The sequence below is a fragment of the Cavia porcellus genome, unplaced genomic scaffold, assembly GCF_034190915.1.
Source record: "Cavia porcellus strain 051 isolate PalLab524CR breed Dunkin Hartley unplaced genomic scaffold, mCavPor4.1 scaffold_23, whole genome shotgun sequence".
Lineage (NCBI taxonomy): Eukaryota > Metazoa > Chordata > Mammalia > Rodentia > Caviidae > Cavia > Cavia porcellus.
In genome coordinates, this window is record NW_026947506.1 from 61,947,991 (window position 1) to 61,969,661 (window position 21,671).

Here is a 21,671-nt window from a genome sequence, read left to right on the forward strand (position 1 = left end):
TTAAACCAACATCACGCCAGCGTCGCTTTGTCACTCGAGCGCCGCCCCCGTCTGGTGATGGGGACAGCTACCGGCTGGAGGAGGACAGCTAGGGTCAGAAGGCGCGGCTGCCGTCTGCAATGTGAGGGCTACAAGGGGACTTGCAGATGTGACCCGAGGGCTGCAGAGCGCCGAGCAGCCCCCACGCAGCCACAGGCGGAAACTGCACGCACATCGGCGGCGCGGCGTCCACGACAAGCGGAGACTATAGGAGCACGGACCCCCGCGGGCCGACTGCTAGCTCCGAGCCGAGGCGCGCGGCCGACAGGGGCCCGAGCACCGGAAACAGCGCCTCCCGCTTGGGGCGCTGCGTGCACGCGGGTGCAGGCTGCCTTGCAGGAAGCAAACAAAAAAAGAAAAAAAAAAAAAAAAAGAATAAAAATCGAGAGGGAAAAAGGAGGGCTGCCGAAGAGCGGGGGCCACGCCCGCCACTCCTCGCTCCGGCCCCGATCTCGGTGCCGGCCGCAGCCCGCCGGTGGCCCAGGCCTCGGACCTGCGCCCGCCGCCGCCCGGCGCCCTCAGGTGCGTACCCCGCCCCCGCCAGGCACGGGCGCGCGTCTCAGAGCTTCCGCTCCCGGAGGGCAGTGGGGGCAGGCCGCCCACTTGGCCACGGCAGAGGCAGCCTGCTGTCCCGCGCCACAAGGCGGCAAAAGCCCCTGTCACTGTCCCCGCGGCGGACCCCGAGGAGTGGGGGTGGGGCGGGGAAAGCCCTGCAGCGGGGTATGGGCTCTACGCACGAAGCGCGCGCTCCTCTCCATTCTGATTGGCTAAACGGGATACGGGCGGGCTTCGAAGACCACGGTGCGCGTGAGGTCACGCTCCGTCTAGCGTCTTGAAGCGCGTTAGCTGCGTTCAGACACATCTGATTGGTTAGGCGAGGAGGCGGGGCTCTCGACATTGCTTGGTAACTGCGCCCAAGCTCCGCCCTGTAGGTAAGTAGTTATCTAGCTACTCTGGCTACGCATCTGTTCTTTGCGGTACTCCCTGGGTTTTTTTTTGTTGTTGTTGCTGCTGTTTTTATTTTTTGTTGTTGCTACTGGTTTTGCAAGAAACAAATCCAAGACGCCGGGAGAAGAGGGCTCAGTTCAGTCTGTTGCAATTGTAGTGCAGAGTGTAGGTCTCAGAGAGTTGTATTTTCCGTTCTCAAAATCTAGCGTTGTTGTTAAGTTACAGCTCTATTGGGATACACTGAGATTCTTGTTTTTTGTTTTGGCGACACTGCGGATTAAGCCCAGGGCCTTCTCACTGAGCCACATACCCAGCCCGTTTTATGTTATTTTCAGAAAGGGTTTTGCTAAGTGGCTAAGTTGCCCAGAATGGGTTCAAATTTGTGATCCTCCTGCCTCAGCCTCGTAGGGGGCTGGAATTACAAATATGCGCCACTCTGCTCGGCTAAGTTTACCCTTTGAAAGGGTATAATGCAGTGAGTTTACGAATACACTTCCACCATCAGTGCAGAACATTTGCGGCACCTGAGAATGCCCCCCCCCCCCATTTCCCACCCCTCTCCCAGACCCCGGGAAACACTGAGCTACTTTTATCCGTGGATTTGTCTGTTTTGGACATTCCTACATGGAATCTTACGTGAATGGCTTCAGTTTAATGTTGTGGCTGTGTAATCATTAAGCATATTGTATTTTGATTTCCCATCAGTTGATGGCTTTTGGGTTGTTTCTACTTTTTGGCTGTGGTTATTCTTGTACTGTGTGATTTTATGTGGATTTTTGTTTTGCTGTATTAGAGATTGACCACTAAGCTATAATCTAACCCTCTCATACTTCATTTTGAGACCATCTTGCCCAGTCTGGCCTGGAACTTGGTGCTCTCCCATTTAGCTGAAAAATGCGTGTACTGCCACCCTGGCTCTGTATGGACATTTATTCTTTTTTTTTTTTTTTTTTTTTTTTTTTGGTCTTTTTCCTTTTTATCGGTACCAGGGATCAACTGCCTGCTTGCAAGACAGGCACTTATGCCGCTGAGCTAAATCCCCAGCCCCCTGACATTTATTCTTAATTCTCTTAGGCGTTTACCAAGGAGAGAAATTGCTGGACCAAACTTTGTGGGTGTTTTTGTTAGTATATTTTTTTGTTTTCTGTTAACATAATTGTACATACTTATGAGTACCATGTGATATTTTAATAATGCGTATGATGGATAATGGTCAGAGCAGGTAATTGGTATCACCCCAGGTATTTACTATTTCTTTGTGTTGGGAACATTCAAAATCCTACTATTGTTTTGTTTTGTTTTGTTTTTGAGACAGGGTCTCACTATGCACTTCAGGCTGGCCTTGAACTCACTTTGTAGCCCAGGCTGGCCTTGAATTTGCCGTAATCTTCCTGCCTCAGTTTCCAAAGTGCTGAGATTACAGGCATGTGTCACCATGCCTGACTTGTCTACTGTTTTTTGGTTTTTGTTTGTTTGTTTGTGTTTGTTTTTGTTACCAGGAATCAAACACAACCTTGAACTTGCAGGGCAGGTGCTGTGCTGCTGAGCTATATCTCCCTCCCTTTTTCTTCTTCTTGAACCCCAATTTGGCGGAAGAGAGTCAGCAGTTGGTCAGGAGAGTAGCCAAGCCTCTGCTTCCAGAACAGAAAGAGCCCTGGGGTTTTATTGATTTGCTAGGGTGGGCTGAAGCATCTTCTGTGTGATAGACCAAGGGGTCACAGTCCACATGTTGTACAGGCAAAACTAATGTACTACCTTATCAGGAAATAATTGACTGCAAATTACAGTTTTAACAAAGTAAAACAAAGCCATCCACCCACACAGGTGACTAAAAAGGTTTGGCATCTCTCTCTCAGTCTCTCTCTCTCTCTCTCTCTCTCTCTCTCTCTCTATATATATATATATATATATATATATATATTTTATTATTTATTTGTTTATTTATTTATTTTGGTACCGGGGATTGAACTCACAACCTCACATTTGCCAAGCTGAGCTAACACCGCTGAGCTAAACCCCCAGCCCCATGGCACCTCTATCTTGATGTCTGTCCCCTTGCTAACTTGTGGGTCAGCTTTGCCCTTGCAGGCTGGTCACTGAAGTGTGTTTGGTCTCAGATGACAATATAGGTTCACCTGTATGGTAGTCCACTGGAGCTGATAGTTTTTTTCTTTCCCTCTTTTCTGTCCCATTCCTGTGTGCAGAAGCCACAGAAGCCCACCCATCCGAAATCTGGGACCTTTCCTGGGGGGCAGACACACAGGGTGAGGGTGCTGTGTGCAGGACAGTGGCATCAGCTCCATTAAAGCCAGTAACTCTAGGACACGTCATTGCAGTCTCTCAGTGGTCCATGTCTGTCACAAGAAGAAATATTTTTCTGCAATTTTTTTGAGACAGGGTCTTAATATGTAGTTCAGGCTGGCCTTGAGCTTACTATATAGCTCATATTAGCCTTGAAATGTCAGTGATTCTCCTGCCTCAGCCTCCTAAGTGCTGGGATGATAGGCATGCATCACCATGCCTGGCATAAGAAACATCTCTGGAACCAGTCCAGTGGGAGTGACCAGACATCAGCACACTCTGGCAAATCCATAGAAGCCATCTCCTTCTGTCTGGGGAGCAGTCCCTTCAGCCAGAGCCCCAGTTGATGAATACCCTCTCCCTGCCCCCTGCTAAGCTTTCCTATGCAGAAGTGCATTTGCTGTGATATTTGGCCTGGTGTCATTTCTACCATTCCTGGACAAAAGGTCCCATTTTTCAAGCATTGCCCCGTATCCCTTAACCTCTCTTCTCAACCCCTCCATACCACCTCCACCCCCACCCCAGCCTCTAAATCCTGCCTGCTACACTTGTTAGGTCAACTTGAGCTTCCAGACACAAGGAGCCACGCAGTCTTTGCCTTTCTATGTCTTGTTTATTTGCTAAACATAGTGTTTTTGGATCTGTCTACTTTGCTGCAAAATTGCATTCCTTTCCCTTGCAAACTGTCCCCTGGTGTGTGCACCCCCGACCCTCCTCCCCCGTGTTTGTATGCATTTACTCAGGGATGGACACCTCCGTGCATCACACATCTTGATTGGTGACATGGGAGCCACGCAAATGCAGATTCAGTCCTTTGGACCGCAGACTCCACAGCAGGGCTCCGGGACAGAGCTGGTGAAAGTTCTCTCTCCTTTTTCAGCAGCGACTGGCACTGCTTTCTGTCCTCATGGGTCCTCTGTCCACTCCTTGGCAGTGTGGAGAGCCTCCTCTCTCTGCAGCCTTGCCTGGGATATTATTTTGTGTCTTTTTGTTAATAGCCATTCTGGATAAACATGAATCAACCTTTGTGTGTTTAAGGGGGGAAAAAAGTTTTTGTTTCATATTGGCAATTTAAAGGAAACAGATGTCTGGATATGAAACTGGAAACCAGCCAGCTGCACACAGGGCTTGTGGCTTGGACTGAAGAATCCAGCGGCCTTTTCCCTCTCCTGCCGCCTGGTGATTCGGGATGGCGGTTAAGTGGGTCAGATTCTGCCCCCTACTCCCCGCTTGGCTTGGCTTGTTCTTTTTTCTGTTATTTTATTGTATTTTGTTTTACTGTGGTACTGGGGCTCTAGCCCAGCGCTTTGTACATGCAAGGCAAGAGCTCTTACTACCACTGCTTTCTTTTTTTAATGTTGCTAGGGATGGAATGCCTGGTCTTTGCACTAAGTTATACCCCCACCTCTTTCTGCCCAAGCTGGGGTCAAATTTGAGATCGTCCTGCTTCAGCCTCCCACGAGGCAGAGATTGTACCTGTGGCCCACCACACCCAGCCTCTTTTTTCCATTTTCTCTTTTGCAGTGTTGGGAACAGAATGCAGGGCCTTGTGCACGCTAGGCAAGTGCTCTGCCATGGGGTCCAGCCCTGGTTGCCCTGAGCCCAGGGCCTCTGCCCACACCCCAGCCTGGACTGCCTGTCCTCTTTGTCCAGCTGCCTGCATGCCTCCTTATTCCTGCTGCTCATTCTGTTCTCACTAGCGCTGGACCATTTCCAGGTGCCTGGCTCTTGCCTTGGTCACCTGCAGTGCAACCTGTGTGTGTGTACATAGGTGGCCCTCGCTGACCACGCAGGTGCTGTGTTCTGGTCACTTGTATCCCTTCCCTCTGCTTCCTGCAGGGTCTCACAGGAGCAGTGAGCAGGTACCTTTGTAAGCAATGGATGTCAGTTCTACATCAGGGATGCAGTGTATTGACATGGCCCTGTGACATTCTTCCCTGTCCTGCAAGAAGGCAGCCACAGACGTGCAAACAAATGCACATGCCTGTGTCCCAATAAAACTTTATTTATAAACACAGCTGTCTGCATTAGACCTACAGGTTTTCTGGTGCTCCCTTGCCAGCTGTTTGCTTTTCATTAGTAAACTGGTACATGGGGATAGAGAACAAGGGCATAAGGACAGCTGGGAAAACTAGTGTGAGTTAGAGGGTGTGTTAGTTAGCTTAAAGGAGCAAAGTTAGTGTGGGCAGACTGTAACTTCAGCACTCTGGGAGGCTGAGGCAGGAGGACCACAAGCCCCAGCCTAGTTTGAGCAAGACCCTGTCTCAAAAAAAAGGGGGGGGGGGCTTGGGAGGTAACAGTGTGAAGGCTCTGGGTTCTGTCCCCTGTGCCACTAAATGAATGAATGAAGGAATGAATGAGAGAGGGGGAGGGAAGGAGAGAAAGCACCACAGTTGATTAGTGTGTGAAGCCTGCGATGTAAATGGACACTGCTGTGACTCCAGCTATAAACGGAGAAGGAGCTAAGCACCACGCAGGCTCTGGGAGACTGGTTTGTGGCCCAACCTCACTGTCGGAATGGGAACTTTCCCCAGGATGGGAGCCTCGTGCTGGCTCCTGTTGCAGAACAGAAAAGACAGCTTCCCGCTTCCATGCATCCTTCTGGGAAGGACACGGACAAAGGCCGCCCTGGCGACAGCCCTGCTTCTCAGTCTTTCTGGTAGTGCAGTGATGCCCACTGACAGTATCTTGTTTTGAGCTCTACCTTGTCACTGTGCCTGTTTTATTCTTTGTTAAGAACCAAAAGAGTTGTTTTGTTTTTTTCAGTACTGAATATTGAACCCAAAGATTCACACTGAGCTACCTACCCCTAGCCCATTTTTATTTGTTTTGTTTTTTTTTAAAACACAGCCCGTAGTAGTACACACCATACTCCCAGCACACAGGAGGCTGAGGCAAGAGAGTCGCTGTCAGTTCAGACCACACTGAACTACATAGTAAGATCTTTTCTCAAAAAAAAAACAAAGAAAAGAAAAACAACAGAGCCAATTTGATTAGTATATACGTGATACGTGATTAGCACATTCATTGTGAAGAACTGGGTTGGATACATCTGGCATTTCGATCCTTTTTACTTCCTCTTCCTGTCTCTCCCATCTCCCCATCCCCACAGACTCTGGCTATTTCCTATCATTCTTTTGTTTTGCTCCTTAAATCATTTACAATTTGGGCTTTTTATATAAGACAAATCATGCAATATTTAACCCTCTGTGTCTCATTTACTTACCATTATGGTCTCAAGATCCATCCATTTGCCTACAGATGACTCAACTCCATTCTTCTTTATGGCACAGTGGTACTCCAGGGCGTGTAATATTGCATGTGCTCTATCCATTCATCTGTTGACGATTCAGCTGTTATGAGTTGTGCTGCTGTAAGCATGGATGCACAGGTCACTGCGGATGCACTTTTGGGGAAGATACCTAGGGGGTATAGCTGGGTTGACTGGAACTTCTAGTATTAGTGTTTTTGAGGAATCTCTATCCTGATTTCCATGGTGGTTATACTGGTTTATATTCCTCCCAGGAATATAGAAAAAAAAATGTAGAAGAGTTCCTTTCTCTCTACCACCTCAATAGCAGGATGTTTGTTTTGCTTTGTTTTTGCTTTTGAATTCTTGATGATAGCTCTTCTTTTTAGAGTAAGATGGAATCTCAGTGTTGTTTTGATTTATATCCCCCTTTTTCTTTATTTTGAGACAGGGTCTCCTAAGTCACTAAGTTGCCCATTTGGATTCCTCCTGCCTCAGCCTCTCAGAGTGCTGGGATTTCAGGCGGCAAAACTAAAGTTGTTTTGTTTTTTGTTGTTGCTTTTGCAGTGCTAGGCTTGAAGTGAGGGCCTCAAACCTGCATGGCAAGAGTGCACCCCAGAGCTGCAGTGCCAACACCACAGTCCTCTTAGGGCCCCTAGTAATATGAGTGGCAGAAAATGGTGTTAGTCTGCGTGTAAGTGCTCAGAGGCGCAGTTTGTGTGTTTCAGAGGCAGCCTTAGGCGGCACCTTTCCACTCAGGATTAGCAAGGGCCATAGAGGTACGCCATGTGGTGTCTCCTTTAACAGAACTTTGGTTGACCCGCAAACTTGGACTAAGTGGAAGTTATTTGTATATCATTGGCATTTTCTACTGTGCTGCTGTCAGAGGGGCAGATGAAGCCCTTAAGTGGCCTCAGTTGCTCAGGGACCACCTGGTGTGTAGGGCTCCCAACATCACAGGCTGATTCATGGGCAGAGCAGTGCCCAGCGCAAAGTGCTCAGTGACCCCAGGGCGTGGCCACACAGCAGTGCCTGTGCCATCAGCTTACGGTCCTTGGGCTGGAGCACAAGCAACCGGCATCCGCACAGTACCCAGCGCATGTGGGGATCTCAGAGGCAACAAGTGTCACTGTCACGACTGGACAAGAACTCTTAAGAGCAAACCTTTTGGTACCAACCCTGGAGGGGCTAACAGCGCAGCGCAGGGGTTCAGTATGAGCTCAGTGTGCTTACATCCCTGGTGCCCCAATACTCCAAACAGAAATCTAGGAGAAAAACTATCCCTTCCGACCAGGACAGATCCTCTGGGCTCAGAGACAGCTCCAAGCTGGCTGGCTGTACTGTCAGGGGTGGCTCAAACTCTGGTCCTCTGAGGGTTTGTGTACTGGAAGCATGGGGTGGTAAGGCCCAGGGGAAGTGGGGAGCACCTTGGAGCAACGCCCACAGAAGGGACTGATGTTCTCTCAGGTACAGTGGGTCCCCCCGCAGAGCAGCAGGTTTCGGGGAGGCTGGTGCACCCAGCCTCCTGTCTTCCGTTGCTGCTGTTTGAGACAGGTCATGCTGTATAGTGTGTGCTTGTAGTGGACTGCCTGCACAGCTGTCCCTGAAGAAAGAACAATTATCTCCATGTTGGCTAAGCCTGGCCCTGTGGACATGTCAGTACATGTATGTACAGAGATGGCCTTTTCCTTTTCTCTTCAACTAGCTCTAAGCAATGCTGGTCAGTCTAGCGAGGTGCTAATGTACTGTAGTCTTTGAAGCAAGGGTGTGCCCCTTCTGTAGCTCAAAAAACATGTTGAGCCCGGCAGAAAGGAGAGCCAGGGCCCACGCTGGAATTGAGACTCGAGCCACTCCCTTCACAAATGAATAAAACCCGGGGTCTGCTCTGGGTGGAGGCCTTTGTTCAAATCAATCACACCCCAGCTGGACTTAGGACCCCCTTGGCTCTCAACTATAACATGCCTTAGTGTCTTTGTTGTGGCCATGGGTTGCATGGGAAGTAGTAGATTGGAATTAACCTGCTGGGATTCTAGTAACTTTTTCATTCGATTATTACACAAACTGCCTGGGCAGTGATAAGGTCCAGGAAGGGCTCTCTGTACAGGCTGGCCTCAGACTCCTACTAATCCTCCTGCCTTAGCCTCTTGCGTGCCGGGATTACAGGCATGGCCAGGCCTGGCTTCCCACCTTGCCATGAGCTCTTCCTCCCACTCTCCAGGAAGGTTTGACGGATCAGAGAGGAGGTCCCTGGCCCTGAAAAGCACCCTAGTTTCTCCTGCTCACTTCCTCGTTGTTTCTCTTGCACAGGAACTATGGCGCAAGTCGCACTGCCTGTGCCACCTGGGGAAGACGCTGAGTCCTCAGAGAGCAGGATGGTGGTGACCTTCCTCATGTCTGCCCTCGAGTCCATGGTGAGGCGGCCTGTGGTCCTGTCACACACTCCGCAGTGGGGTCACCGAGACACAGTACTGCATCCACACCTCATCTGGGAGAGAAGCCCTTGGAGGATGCTGGGCTTCTTGCATTATTCATGCATTTATTTATTTATTTATTTATTTATTTATTTATCTATCTATTTATCTATCTATCTATCTATTTATCTATTTATTTATCTATTTATCTATTTATCTATTTATCTATTATTTATTTATTTAATTTTATTTTTGCAGTATTTGGGATTGAACCCAAGACCTTTGCCCTGAGCTGCATCCCTCTTACATTTTTAGATTTTAAAACAAGGTCTCAGTAAGTTACTAAATTGCCCAGTCTGGACTTGAACTTGTAGTCCTTCTGCCTCCGCCCCCTAGAGCGCTGGGATGACTGGTGTGGGCCCACTGCGCCAGGCTGGGGGCCTTTACTCTGCCTCCCACAACCGCCATGTCCCTTGGTGCTACAGTGGACACAGGCACGTTGGGTGTCTCCACAGAGGAAGGGGAGTTGGGGACACGTTCAGTCTAGCGGGAGGTTCCTCTGTGCGGGTGAGGAGGTGTGCGTAGGGTTGGCTCCTGGAACTTCCCTCATCCCTGTGTCAGCGTGGAAGGGGATGTGATCACAGGGCTCAGGCTGGAGCTCGTGTGCAGGCAGGAACACAGTGGACATGGACAGCAGGGCAGAAGCGGGTCTGTAAAATCCCTGCAACCACTAAATTAACAGGATATAAATGGAGGATCTGTAGCATATTCTGGCATTCTTGGGTCGGTAGGGCATAAACCTGCAGCACCACCATGAACAGCAAGTGTGTCTGTGTTAGGAATCACACATTCTGCTTCTCTGTCATCAACAGTAATAAAGGGGAAGACGCTGAGTCCTCAGAGAACTGTGCTGGAAGGGACAGTCAACTGTCCCTCCACAGAAAAGTATAACACAAAATTGCCAGCTGGGCATGGTGGACACTGTAATCCCAGCAGTCTGGGAGGCTGAGGCAGGAAAGTTAAGCCCAGCCTGAACAGTTTAGCAATTTAGTGAGCCTTTTTCTCAAAATCTTAAAAGTTTAAAAGGCCTGAGTATTCTGGGGATAGTGGCATAGGCCTGTAGTACTAGCACTCAGGAGGCTGAGGCAGGAGGTTTGCTGTAAGGGCGAGACCAGCATGAACTACAAAGCAAGACCCTATATATATAAATTAGTTAACTTAATTAAATTAAAAGAACTGAGGATATAGCTCTATGCAAAAGGCCTGGGTTTAATCCTTGGGTAAATCCTTTTTGTGATTGGTTTTTAAATTTTGTTTTGTTTTTTTGTGGTGCATGCCAGAACTTGAACCCAGGGCCTGGCACATGCCAGGCAGGTACTCTGCTACTGGGCTCTGCTCCCGCATGAATAATCAACAAACATCCAACCAAAAGTGCTTCACACACTGGAAAAAAAGCGTATTAGAGAGGATACCAGGCCATAAATAAATACATGTTCTCCTCCAGGTTTGGTGACATTTACAGTATGGACTCAATTGATGTTTCTCTTGATTTTTCTCATTCTCAGCAAGTATTTGCAGTTGTCCTAATTTTGCGTTGTGTCTGTCCGTGAACCTATCATCTGCCATGTGCCGTGTTCTGTGCTTCTCTTACAGTGCAAAGAACTGGCCAAGTCCAAGGCCGAGGTGGCCTGCATCGCTGTATATGAGGCAGACGTGTTTGTGGTGGGCACTGAGCGAGGCCGTGCCTTCGTCAGCGCCCGAACAGATCTGCAGAAAGACTTTGCACAATACTGTAGGTGCTTGCAATCCTGTCCCTATCCCTCATACCTCTCATAAATGTTGTGGGCATAGCCAGGCATGGTGGCTCGTGCCAGTAATCCAGCCCTTGGGAAGCTGAGCAGGAGGATTGCTTTGAGTTTGAGGCCAACCTGGACTACATAGTGAGTTCAAGACCAGTCTGAATGGACTAGCAAGACCCTATGTCAAAGCACCAAAGGGGAAAAGAAAATTTGCAGTCCAGACCTATGTAGCATATCCTGAGACCCACAGCTCCCATCCTGTGGTTCTGATGGACCTGCTCTGCTGGACATGACAGAGGAGTCTGCTTCACACTAAAAGGCCAAAATAAGGGTGTCTGGTTTGTGCTCTGCTCTCTGTGGTCCTCTGGGTTTGCAAAATCAATCTGAAGAATATGATGTGTATTTAATTTAATTTGTAACATACCCCCCCCAAAGAAAGTAATAAGCACTAAGGAGTAATAAAATCCAAGATGTGTAAATTTTGTTGTAAAAAAGAGAGGGAAAAAAAAAAAAAGAAAAAGAGCTCTAACGGATATAACAGCAAGTGTGTTTGGGGGTGTTAAATAGCTGACTTTATCAATGTTTTTGGAACATTGAACACAGCTGTTTGCAGTCTCCCTGTTTGAATGTCCACCTTGTGTTCTTTGATACTGTGATTTGAGGAACTATTTTCAAGAAAATAGTGTGTAATCTACTAGCAGGTAATTTCTTACTGTTATGGTTTTTTGTTTTGTTTTGTTTTGTTTTGTTTTGTTTTGTAGTTCTGTATTGCGTGTACCCTTACGCCGCTTTGGTTTGTTTTGTGTTTTTCTCTTTTTCCTCTTAAATTAAAAAAAAAAAATTTGTAACATAAACCCACATTTTGTGAAATATTCTGGTGTTAGTCCTTCTCCAAAAAATTGGAAAAACTCTTCCAGGGCCAGCTAGGACTGGTCTTCCTTTTTTTTTTTTTCCATACCAGGAATCAAGCTCATGACCTTGAGCTTGCCAGCAGGTGCTGTGCAGCCTATATCCTGGCCCAGGTCTTACTTTGTTGTTAATTACCATTTGTACAGTTAGTCGTCTTTCCCTTGGTTGCTCTGTTTTGGGGTACCAGAGACTGACTGCAGAGCCTCTGTACCTAGCTACAGCCCCAGCCCCTTCTAGTTTTTATTTTGAGACAAGTTCTCCTTAAGTCATGAAGTGCTCAGGCTAGGCTTGAACTTGTGATCTTTCTGCCTCAGCTGCCCAGAGTGCTGGAATGACAGGCACAGACTGAGTGGCAGAGTCAATACAGTGTTTAAAGCTCCCCAATTTCTCTCCGATCTCACAAAAAGGAAGCAAAGATTGCAAAAGGAAAGGGTGTACTCCACATCCAGCAAAAACACACACACTTCTGAGTTAGAGTCTCTACCTTTGCAGCGGGTGGCATGTGTGCCAGTAGAGATGGCTGCATAGATACGTCCATTCAGTTGGCAGATGGTAGGCATGTGTGATGCATGTGTGTGTGAGTGAAATTCTACACAGGGTGTCCTGTCCGCCCTGACTGGCACTGATGTCTCCCCACTTTACAGTGTCTCCTGTTCATTACCTGAACGTAGAGGATCCATATCAGTGTCTCTGCATTTGTTTCTGATACTAATAATTTGTATTTTCTTTTTCTCTCTCTTAATCAGTCTTTACAATGAGCCAACATTTGGCTTTGTTGACATTTCAGTATTCTTTATTTTCTTGTGATTTATTGTTGCTCTTTATTATTTCCCTACTCGAATTTTTTTGGGGGTTTATTACATGTACCAAACTTACAATGTGAGCTGATGCTACAATGCTGTGTTTGCTTGTCATTTAGTTGGAATCATCTCGGACATCCCCGGTAACTTCTTTTTGACCTATGGTTATCTGGAAGCCTGTTGTTTAATTTCCCAACACATGGGGACTTTTTGGTTACTAGCTTCTGATTAAGTCTCACTGTAGTCTGTGAGTGTGCTCTGTAGGATCACAGACCTTTTGAACTTACCAAGACCTGACGTATCATGCAGCACATCATGTATCGTGGCAGATATTACATATGTGCCTTTAAAAATGTGATTCTGCATTCACAGGCTAATTACATTGGTTCATAGTTCTAGGCATCAAACCCAGCACCTTTGCTTTTTTTTTTTTTTTTTTTTTTTTGTCTTTTTCGTTTTTATCGGTACCAGGGATCGAACTCATGACTGCCTGCTTGCAAGGCAGGCACTTATGCCGCTGAGCTAAATCCCCAGCCTGAAACCCAGCACCTTTGCCCTGAGCCATGTCCCCAGCTGTTTTATATTTCAAGACAGGGTCTCGATAAGTCACTGAGGTGAGCATTCTCCCACCTCAGCCTCAGAGTGCTAGGATGACAAGCGTGGGCCACCACTCTCTGCATGCTTGTTCCTTTTCTTCCCTTCTTCCTGTCAACAGCAGTGGCACGGCCGTAGGGAAGGGCACAGTGCAGGTATACATGCAGGCTGCTGACCTGTCCCTCTTGTGCCTGCAGGTGCCACAGAAGGGCTGGGTGAGGAGAAGTTTCCATGCCCGGCCGGTGGGATGCAGGTCGGCTCGGGGGAGGTGGAGACCCTCAGGAAGGCAGTAGAAGACTACTTTGGCCTGTGCTATGGTAATATCCATATCCGCAGGTCGCTGAGTGGGCCGGGCGCAGGGTCAGCGTGGCTGTGCTAGGTGTCACATGCATTTAAGCCCCATACATACCTGCACTCGAACCAGAGCCCAAGTGCTCCATCGATGGCAGTGTAGTCCCTTCCAACCCATGTGAACCCCACCAGTCATACATTGTCTCATGACCCCACCTCTGCAAGCCCCATGCTGTGGCCTCCGAAGTTTGGACCTATTGTTAGGGATTGGCTCAGGATTGAACCCAGGGCCTTGGCACAGAGCTGGATCCCCAGACCTTTGTATTTCTGAGACAAGGTCTTGCTGTATTGCCAACTTCCCCGGGCTGGGTGTAAACTTGTGGTGCTCCTACCTTGGCATCCCGAGTGCTGGGATTAGAGGTGTACCACGAAGCATGGCTCTTTTATCTGTTTAATGTCACCTTCAAAGCCACACACAACCACCTGAGTTTATGACATGGTGTGAAGCCCGCTGTGGATCTTAAGCTCATATTGAGAGCCATTTGCCTCCTCTCCTAGGCAAAGCACTGGGGATGACAACCATGGTGCCCGTCCCCTACGAGCAGATGCTGCGGGACCCGGCAGCTGTGGTGGTGCGGGGACTTCCAGAGGGTGCGCCTTTGCAGCACCCTGACAATTACGATTTGCCGACTCTGCAGTGGGTGCTGGAGCACAAAGCAGGGATTTCCTTCGTCATAAACAGGTGACCCGCCCAGGCTGCCCCAGGCACGCTTCCTTCGTGCCTGTGCCTGTATCTGCTGACTGTCACACATGTCACGTGTGTGCCACTGGCTGACCATGCTGGTTTTCCTGCAGGCCTTTCCTGGGTGCAGACAACCAGCTAGGTAAGTGACCACCTCGCATCCCTGCCCCCCTACCTAGCATCATTATTCATGCTTGGGCACAACTTGGTTTTTATTTTTCCAGTGCTGGGCATTGAACCCAGGGCCTTTGTGCTGATCTACATCCCCAGCCCTTTGGTATTATTTGATTATTATTTATTATTATTTTTGTGTCTTTGTGTGTGTGTGTGTGTGTGTGTACGCATGCACGCATGTGTCTTTTCTGAGACAGGGTTTCAATATGCAGTTCAAGCTGGCCTTGAATTCATATTGTAATCCAGGCTGGCTGTGAGCTCACAGCGATCTTCCTGGCCCAGCCTCCACAGTGCTGGGATTACAGATGTGCACCACGGTACCAGCCCTTGTTCTTCATTTTGAGACCAGGTTTCATGAAATTGCTATGTCACCCACGCTGGGCTGGAATTTGTGACCCTCCTGCTTCAGCCTCCCAGAGTGCTGGGGTTACAGGTGTGCACCAGCATGCCCAGCTGGCTGGACACATCTTTTGGATTCTCTTCATTGACATCCAGGGCAGGGTAGGTATCTCTAGGGCACTTGTGAATATGGGAACTCAGGCTTTGTCCCACCACCCCCTTCCCGGGGGCTTCTAATTCCAGACCAGGAAGGAGAGTGAGACCCACCATGTCTGTGTCACCCAAGTGCATAGGTGCTCTGGGTCAACATGTAGCCTCTGAGTCCCAGCCGGACCAAGGCCAGGAACTGCTGGGCTTGGGAGGGGACCTGGACCTGAGATTCTACTCAAGGGACAAGAGAGAGGCACTCTGTTGCTCTTGAGGCACCGAAGGAGGGCAGTCCCCATAAGCCCTGGACAGGGCGGGAAGGTCTGGGCTTCACAGAGTCTGCGCTGAATAAACGGAACGACCTCTCAGCTTCACGGACCAGAAGGCTCCTGAGATTTGTATGGAAACGTTGGACTGGGGATTTAGCTCAATGGCATAAGTGCCGGCCTGGCGAGCGCTAGGTCATGAGTTCAATTCCCGGTACAAAAAAAAACTGCAAAGAGATTTGTATGGAAACACAAGGGACCGTGGATAGCCACAACAATATGGAAAAAAAAACAGAGTTGGAAGTCTCATACTTCCATTTCCAAACCTACTACAGTCTGGGCACAGTGGCCCACGCCTGTTATTCCAGTTATTTGGGAGGCTGAGGCAGGAGGATCGCAGGTTTGAGCCCAGCCTGTGCAACATAAGGAGATACTGTCTCCAGAGTGAGGTGGAGCTGGGGATACAGCTCAGTGAAAAGGCGCCCTGGATCCCATCACCAGCACTGCAGAAAAGGGGGTAACAGGAGCAGGCAGAGATAAGTGGAGTCCCCACCAGCTGATTCTCGGGAAACCTTGACAGGTATATAGTCAGAAAGCCATGTAGCTGATCACGGGGGATCCAGAGCCCATCATGGTGTCTTGACTTTGGTGATGCAGGGGCCCCACCCCAAAAAGTAGCTGCCACAGTATCCCTGAGTCCCGGCTGCACCACTCTGATTTCCTCAAATTCTCTTGGCATGCAACTGGGACCCCAGACCAGGTTCAGAGTGTGTCATGCCCAGGTGACTTAGGTGTGGTGCAGGTGGCCTGGGCAGGGACCACACAGTTGAGGGACAGCCTGGGAACAGAGGATACTGTCCAGGCTCAGAGTTCCTGGGCTGTGGGCAGAACCCATTTCTGGAGCCACTGTGAGTCCCTGGTCTCCAGCTCACATGAAAGGAGGGGCCCAGGGTGACAGCAGGTGATCAGGTGTCATCAGGCTTGACTCACACCTTTGTTACCAGATTCGAACACAGCAGTAGTGAGCATGAGACAGAACAGTACCCCATCTCTACAGGACTCAGGACCAAATTCACTACATACATGCCGTGTAAATATTGCCAAGGAGCGGGCATGGTGCTGCATGCCTATAATCCCAGCACTCAGGAGGCTGAGGCAGGAGCATCACAGCAAGTCTGAGGCCATCTTGGGCACAGTGAGACTCCCAACACATCGGTCCCTAGCTGGTTTCCCTCCCTGTTCCTGTCCGTGGTGGCTGTGCCAGGCACTCTATCTTCTCCATGTTTGTTTTTCAACATGAGTGTCTTTGAATGTTGGTCACGTTTTAGGGACTGAGAGGACCTGTGTCTTACTTCCCACAGGTGGCCATGGGACAGTGACAGATGCTGAGAGGTCCATGCCATTACCAAAGGAAAGGTAAAGAATAAATCATAGGGGCTGGGGATTTAGCTCAGCGGCATAAGCACCTGCCTTGCAAGCAGGCGGTCGTGAGTTCGGTCCCCGGTACCGATAAAAACGAAAAAGACAAAAAAAAAAAAACAAGAATAAATCATAAAGTAATTCCATGTCTGAGCTAGGTGAGGAGGTATACGTCTGCCATCCCAGCACTCTGGGAGGCTGAGGTAGGAGGATCACAAGTTCAAGCCCAGGCTGGGCAACTTAGTGAGACCCTGATCCAAAATTAAAAATACAATAAAAGGGGGTGGCTGGGAAAGTAGCTCAACAGCCCCAAGTTCAATCCCCAGTACCATCACTCCTCAGCCTTTTAGCTAAGATCAAGTGTAGTATCAATCCCTGGTACCACAAAAGAGGAGGGAGAGAGAGAAGAGGCAAATTCTGCATGTGACCGCACAGTGCTAGTTTGTAGAAGGTGGAAAAACTCAATATTTAGAGCACAGGGGAGGCAGGTGAGGTGGTGCTCGCCTGTAATCCTAGCACTCGGGAGGCTGAGGCAGGAGGATTGCTGTGAGTTTGAGGCCGACCTGGGCTACAAAGTGAATTCAAGGCCACCCTGAACTGCATAGCAAAACCCTATCTCAAAAAGACAAAAAATAAAATAAAGTGAGGGAAGTAACATTTTAAATTACAGGAAAAGTAAAAAACAAATGAATAAATTACAGGAAGAGTTAATATGCTTATTTCAAATAGTCTTCCTTGAAAAGGGCAACAGGCTTACCAGATTTACACAACTGACACCTTTCATTCTGTAACATGCAAGGCGCTGACAGATTGGCAGAGCTCAGGCACTGTCGAGTGGGTGTGGGGCTCGGCAAGCTAGGGGCCAGGTCTCAGGTTCTGTGTATTCTCACAGCTGTCCTGACCAGGGTACCCTTGTCCTTGCAGCTATGTCCCCATCTCTGTGAAAACGGAACCCCTGGAGGAGCCAGGTAGGTGCCCTGTGATCTGAGTGTACCCAGAAAACTACCACTGACTGCTTTCTTCTGTTCTCCTTCTTGAAAAAACTGCGAGGCCCAAACCCTCAGTGACGCTCTCCGACCTCCAGCAGGCCTCATTTATAGGACATAGGGTAAATGTCCAGCATCAAGAGTGCCCAAGAGCAGCACATTTGAGGTTGTGGGTTTGATGGGGTCTGGGAATCCCTACACACACGGCAGGGGCCCACGTCTAAGTTTAGAAAGCTTAAGCAACGGTCTGAAACCAAACTGGAAAAGATCATCAAGGCTGTGGCTCAGCGGTGGAGGCCGTGGCCTGCATGCCCGAGGCCCTGAGTTTCAGCACAGGTGCTGCAAAAAAAAAAAAAAAACTGCTGCACTTTACAGCAGCATCTCCACAGCTGGATCAAACATCATGGTTTAAATAAGATATCTGTAATCCAGGCATGGGGGTGCACGCCTGTAATCCCAGAACTGGGAAGGCTGAGGCAGGAGATAGCTGTAAGTTCAAGGCCAACCTGGGCTACACAGTGAATCAAGGCCAGGCTGAACTACATAGCAAATCCTGTCTCAAAAAAACAAAAAACTCCAAATAAATATACAAAACACTGATACCGTATGCTTTCTGTTCTCTTATTTATCTTCATAAGGCACACACACAGACGGGCTGAGCCACAAAGTCCCTCACAGGCTGAGCTGTGGCTATGTTCACCTGCGAACCTGGCTAAGGTGGTATGAGTGGCTTGTGTCCGGGGGTCTGGCCCAGCCCCTAAGTGTGCCATTTTTGTTGTGTTCAAAGGTATCTCCCTGAAGGCAGAAGCTGTGACCGTGAAGAAAGAAGCCGAAGACCCTAATTACTATCAATATAGCATGCCAGGTAACTCTGTTTACTATCAATATAGCATGCCAGGTAACTTTCTCCAAACGTTATTCATGATGGGAAATCATAATGACCACCCCGATTGGCAGAGAGGCATAAAGATAAGACTGAGCCTGTGACCTGAGGCCCAGCACGCCATCACTTCGGGTAGGAAACCCTACAGTTACATGACAGATGATGCCATGTGGCCCAAATCCATATGCTGCTCTGCGGAAATACTGCAGGGTGTGTTTCACTTGAGTTTGTTTATAAAAACTCTTACTTTGTGTGCTCTGCTATCTTTCCACTCAGTCCACTCTTGTCCAGGCTGTCCTGGTAGTAGGACAATGTTAGGGATGTGATGGTTAAGAAATTCAAATCAAATACAGCCAGCTGCACACTTGGAATCCTGGGATTCCGGGAGGCTAAGGCAGGAGGATTACAAGTTTGAACCCAGCCTGAGCAACAATATTAGTGAGACCCTGCTTCAGTATAAAAAAGTACGAGGAATAGAGCTCAGTGTGAAGGCCCTGGATCCAATCCCCAGCCCCCCAAAAAAAAGTATTCATGTCCATTCTGCTCTCAAGGGTAGCAGTTAAAGAAAGAAATGAATGATATGACGGGGCTGGGGGTGTGGCTCAATGCTACAGCTCTGGCCTTACATGCACAAAGCCCTGGGTTCAATCCCTACCACCAAAAAAAAAATTATGATGTGTCTCATCTACAGATCTGACACCAACAACTTAAAAATATTTTTAAAACATGAAATGACAGGTAGGTATGCGTACCTGCAGTCATTCTGGTCTTTTTCTGAGAGAGAATCACACACAAAGGGGTCAGGATGTAGCTCCGTGGCAGAGCCCTGACCCAGCCTGCATGAAGCTCTGGCCTGATCCCCGTGCAGTGAATGAAGCAGACAGTCTGCCAGCAGGAATTGTTGAATTAAATAAGGTCCTGGAGGAAATTACAGAAAGGCCTGGGGACGCAGCTCTGGGACAGCACTGCCTATGTGCAAGAGGCCTTGGGTTCTATCCCCAGCACCCCCAAGAGGACCGGCGGTCCTGGGAGTGAAACCCGGGGTCTCATGCAGCTACACTCCCAGCCCAGCACCGCTGAGAAGTGGGAGAGAGGGGCATGAAGGTAAATAGTAACTCACTGCCATTCTCCCCACGGGGTGGGGACAGCAGAGCTCCCCAAGGTCTCTTCTGTGGCAGTCCTGATGTGAAACAGCTTCCTGCTTGATGCCAAAAGGCGTGCGCTGCTCTGACATCACAGAAAGGGTTCCAGAGCACTAAGGGGCTTGGGAAATTTTTAGACTGAATACACTGTGCCTGGTGTGGTGGTGTGGTGCCTTGATCACAGCATTCGAGAGGCTGAGGCAGGAGGATTGCTGTGAGTTCAAGGCCAGTCTGAACCATAGGAGACCTTGTTTCAAAACAAACAAAAAAATGTTTTCATGTAATTTGTTTTCTTTCTTTCTTTCTTTTTTAATTTTTTTTTTTTTTTGTCTTTTTCTTTTTTATCGGTACCGGGAATCGAACTCACGACTGCCTGCTTGCAAGGCAGGTGCTTATGCCACTGAGCTAAATCCCCAGCCCCTTTTCTTTCTTTCTTTCCCTTTCTTTTTCTTTCTTTCTTTCTCTCTCTCTCTCTCTCTCTCTCTCTCTCTCTCTCTCTCTCTCTCTCTCTCTCTTTTCTTTTCTTTTTTCCAAGACAGGGTCCCTCTATGTTCTAATCTTTTTATATATTCTTTAATTCATTAAAGAATTTCAGACTTACAGAGGCAGTACTCTATGAAGTCCTTGGTGACCAGCACTGGCTCTGCCCTGCTCTCAGGGTGTCACAAGTGTGACTTGAGGAACAGCCAGCTAGACAGAGGGAGAACGGGTGCAGAGGCACAAGGGCAGAGCACAGACAGTGTCTCTCACCACATCCTCACTTCTGTTCCTGTCTTCTGGTGTCGGCAGCTCCTTGGTTGCTCACCCGCGTGACTGGAAACACCCCAGTTCCCAACTGCGTTCCCATCAGCATCATGACTCTCTGTTCACACATGCGATGACATAGGCATCTTAACTTTTGGAGCTCGTTATTGTTCTGCCTACCATGAGTATCATGGCTAACTATGTGCCAGAGAATGAAGTTTCCCCAAAGAAATAAATGGATACAATCCTTAAATCAACCAGGGAAAAACAGAAAATTTGGATAGTCATAAAAAGTAAAGAGTTTTGGGGCTAGGGATTTAGCTCAGCGGCATAAGTGCCTTCCTTGCAAGTGTGCGGTCGTGGTCCCTGGTACCGATAAAAACGAAAAAGACAAAAAAAAAAAAAGTAAAGAGTTTTAATTAGGAGTCAATAAAATTCCCACAAAAAGCCCAACAGCAGGTGACTTTACTTATCAAGCATTAAAATAAGACTTATAGCTGGGTATAATGGTACATATCTGTAGTCCCAGCACTCCAAAGACTGAGGCAGGAAGATCACTATGAGTTTGAGGCCAGCCTGGCCTACATAGTGAGTTCAAGGCCAGCCTGTACTACATAGTGAAACTCTCTCAAACCCCATCTCTAGCAAATAAAATATAAATAAAATAAGAATTACAGGCAGGTGTGTGATTATACCCTTGTAATCCCAGCATCTAGGAGACTGAGCCAAGAGGATTGCCATGAGTTCAAGGCCAGCCTGAACTACATTGCATGATTCTGTCTCAGAAAACAGAAACAAAACAAAACAAATGAAAAAGTAAAAGAACAATTACATAGCCAGGCTATGTCATACACTCCTGCAACTCCAGGGAGGCTGAGACAAGAGGATTGCAAGTTTGAGTCTAGTCTAGGTAATGAGAGCTGATCTCAAAGTTTTTAGATAAGCGAGCAGGGGCTGAGAATGTAGCTTAGCAGTAGTGTCCCAAGCTTCAATCCCAAACTGAAAAAAAAAAAATTAACATCAATCCTGCCGGGGATTTAGCTCAGCAGCAAAAGCATCTTATTGGCAAGTGCAAGGTCCTGAGTTCAATCCCCAGTACCAAAAAAAAAAAAAAAAAAATCCTTTATACACTTCTAAAAGACCGAAGAGGAGGGAACCCTTCTCAGCTCATTCTGCAAGGCCAGAATTACTCTTACTCAGACACAGATACGAAGAGAATAAAATGAAACTACAGGCCAGTGTCACAATATGGACACAGAGGTCCTGAACAAAGCACCAGGTGAGGAGCCTGGCAGCATACAGAGGACAATGCGTCATGCTTGAGCAGGTTCCACCCTTGGGATGCAAGCAGGGTCAACGTATGAAATCAGCCAGTGAACACTGCCTGTTAATGGAATAAAGGACAAAATCCACATGATCACTGGGCAAACAAGCACAAGCCTGTTATCCCAGCACTCGAGGCTGAGGTAAGAAGGGTCGCTGAGAGT

At 48.2% G+C, this 21,671-nt stretch overlaps 1 protein-coding gene across 11 annotated transcripts in view; it reads left to right on the forward strand.

Annotated features, from left to right (window-relative positions):
• The window catches only part of LOC100725780 (general transcription factor II-I repeat domain-containing protein 2B), a 40,323-nt gene continuing 18,652 nt past the window's right edge, over window positions 1-21,671 (forward strand). Inside the window, exons 1-9 of one of the 11 annotated variants that reach the window (XM_063234499.1) lie at window positions 1-561; window positions 8,846-8,949; window positions 10,603-10,741; window positions 13,249-13,368; window positions 13,901-14,084; window positions 14,198-14,226; window positions 16,372-16,426; window positions 17,354-17,397; window positions 18,203-18,280. In XM_063234499.1, coding sequence (XP_063090569.1) covers window positions 8,851-8,949; window positions 10,603-10,741; window positions 13,249-13,368; window positions 13,901-14,084; window positions 14,198-14,226; window positions 16,372-16,426; window positions 17,354-17,397; window positions 18,203-18,280 — 748 coding nt within the window. In that variant the 5' untranslated portion in view covers window positions 1-561; window positions 8,846-8,850. Of the gene's footprint in view, window positions 562-802; window positions 972-1,130; window positions 1,153-6,778; window positions 8,204-8,845; window positions 8,950-10,602; window positions 10,742-13,248; window positions 13,369-13,900; window positions 14,085-14,197; window positions 14,227-14,277; window positions 14,760-16,371; window positions 16,427-17,353; window positions 17,398-18,202; window positions 18,281-21,671 lie in introns of those variants that run through there. The other 10 variants (XM_063234496.1, XM_063234495.1, XM_063234491.1 and 7 more) reach the window with 10 other exon arrangements.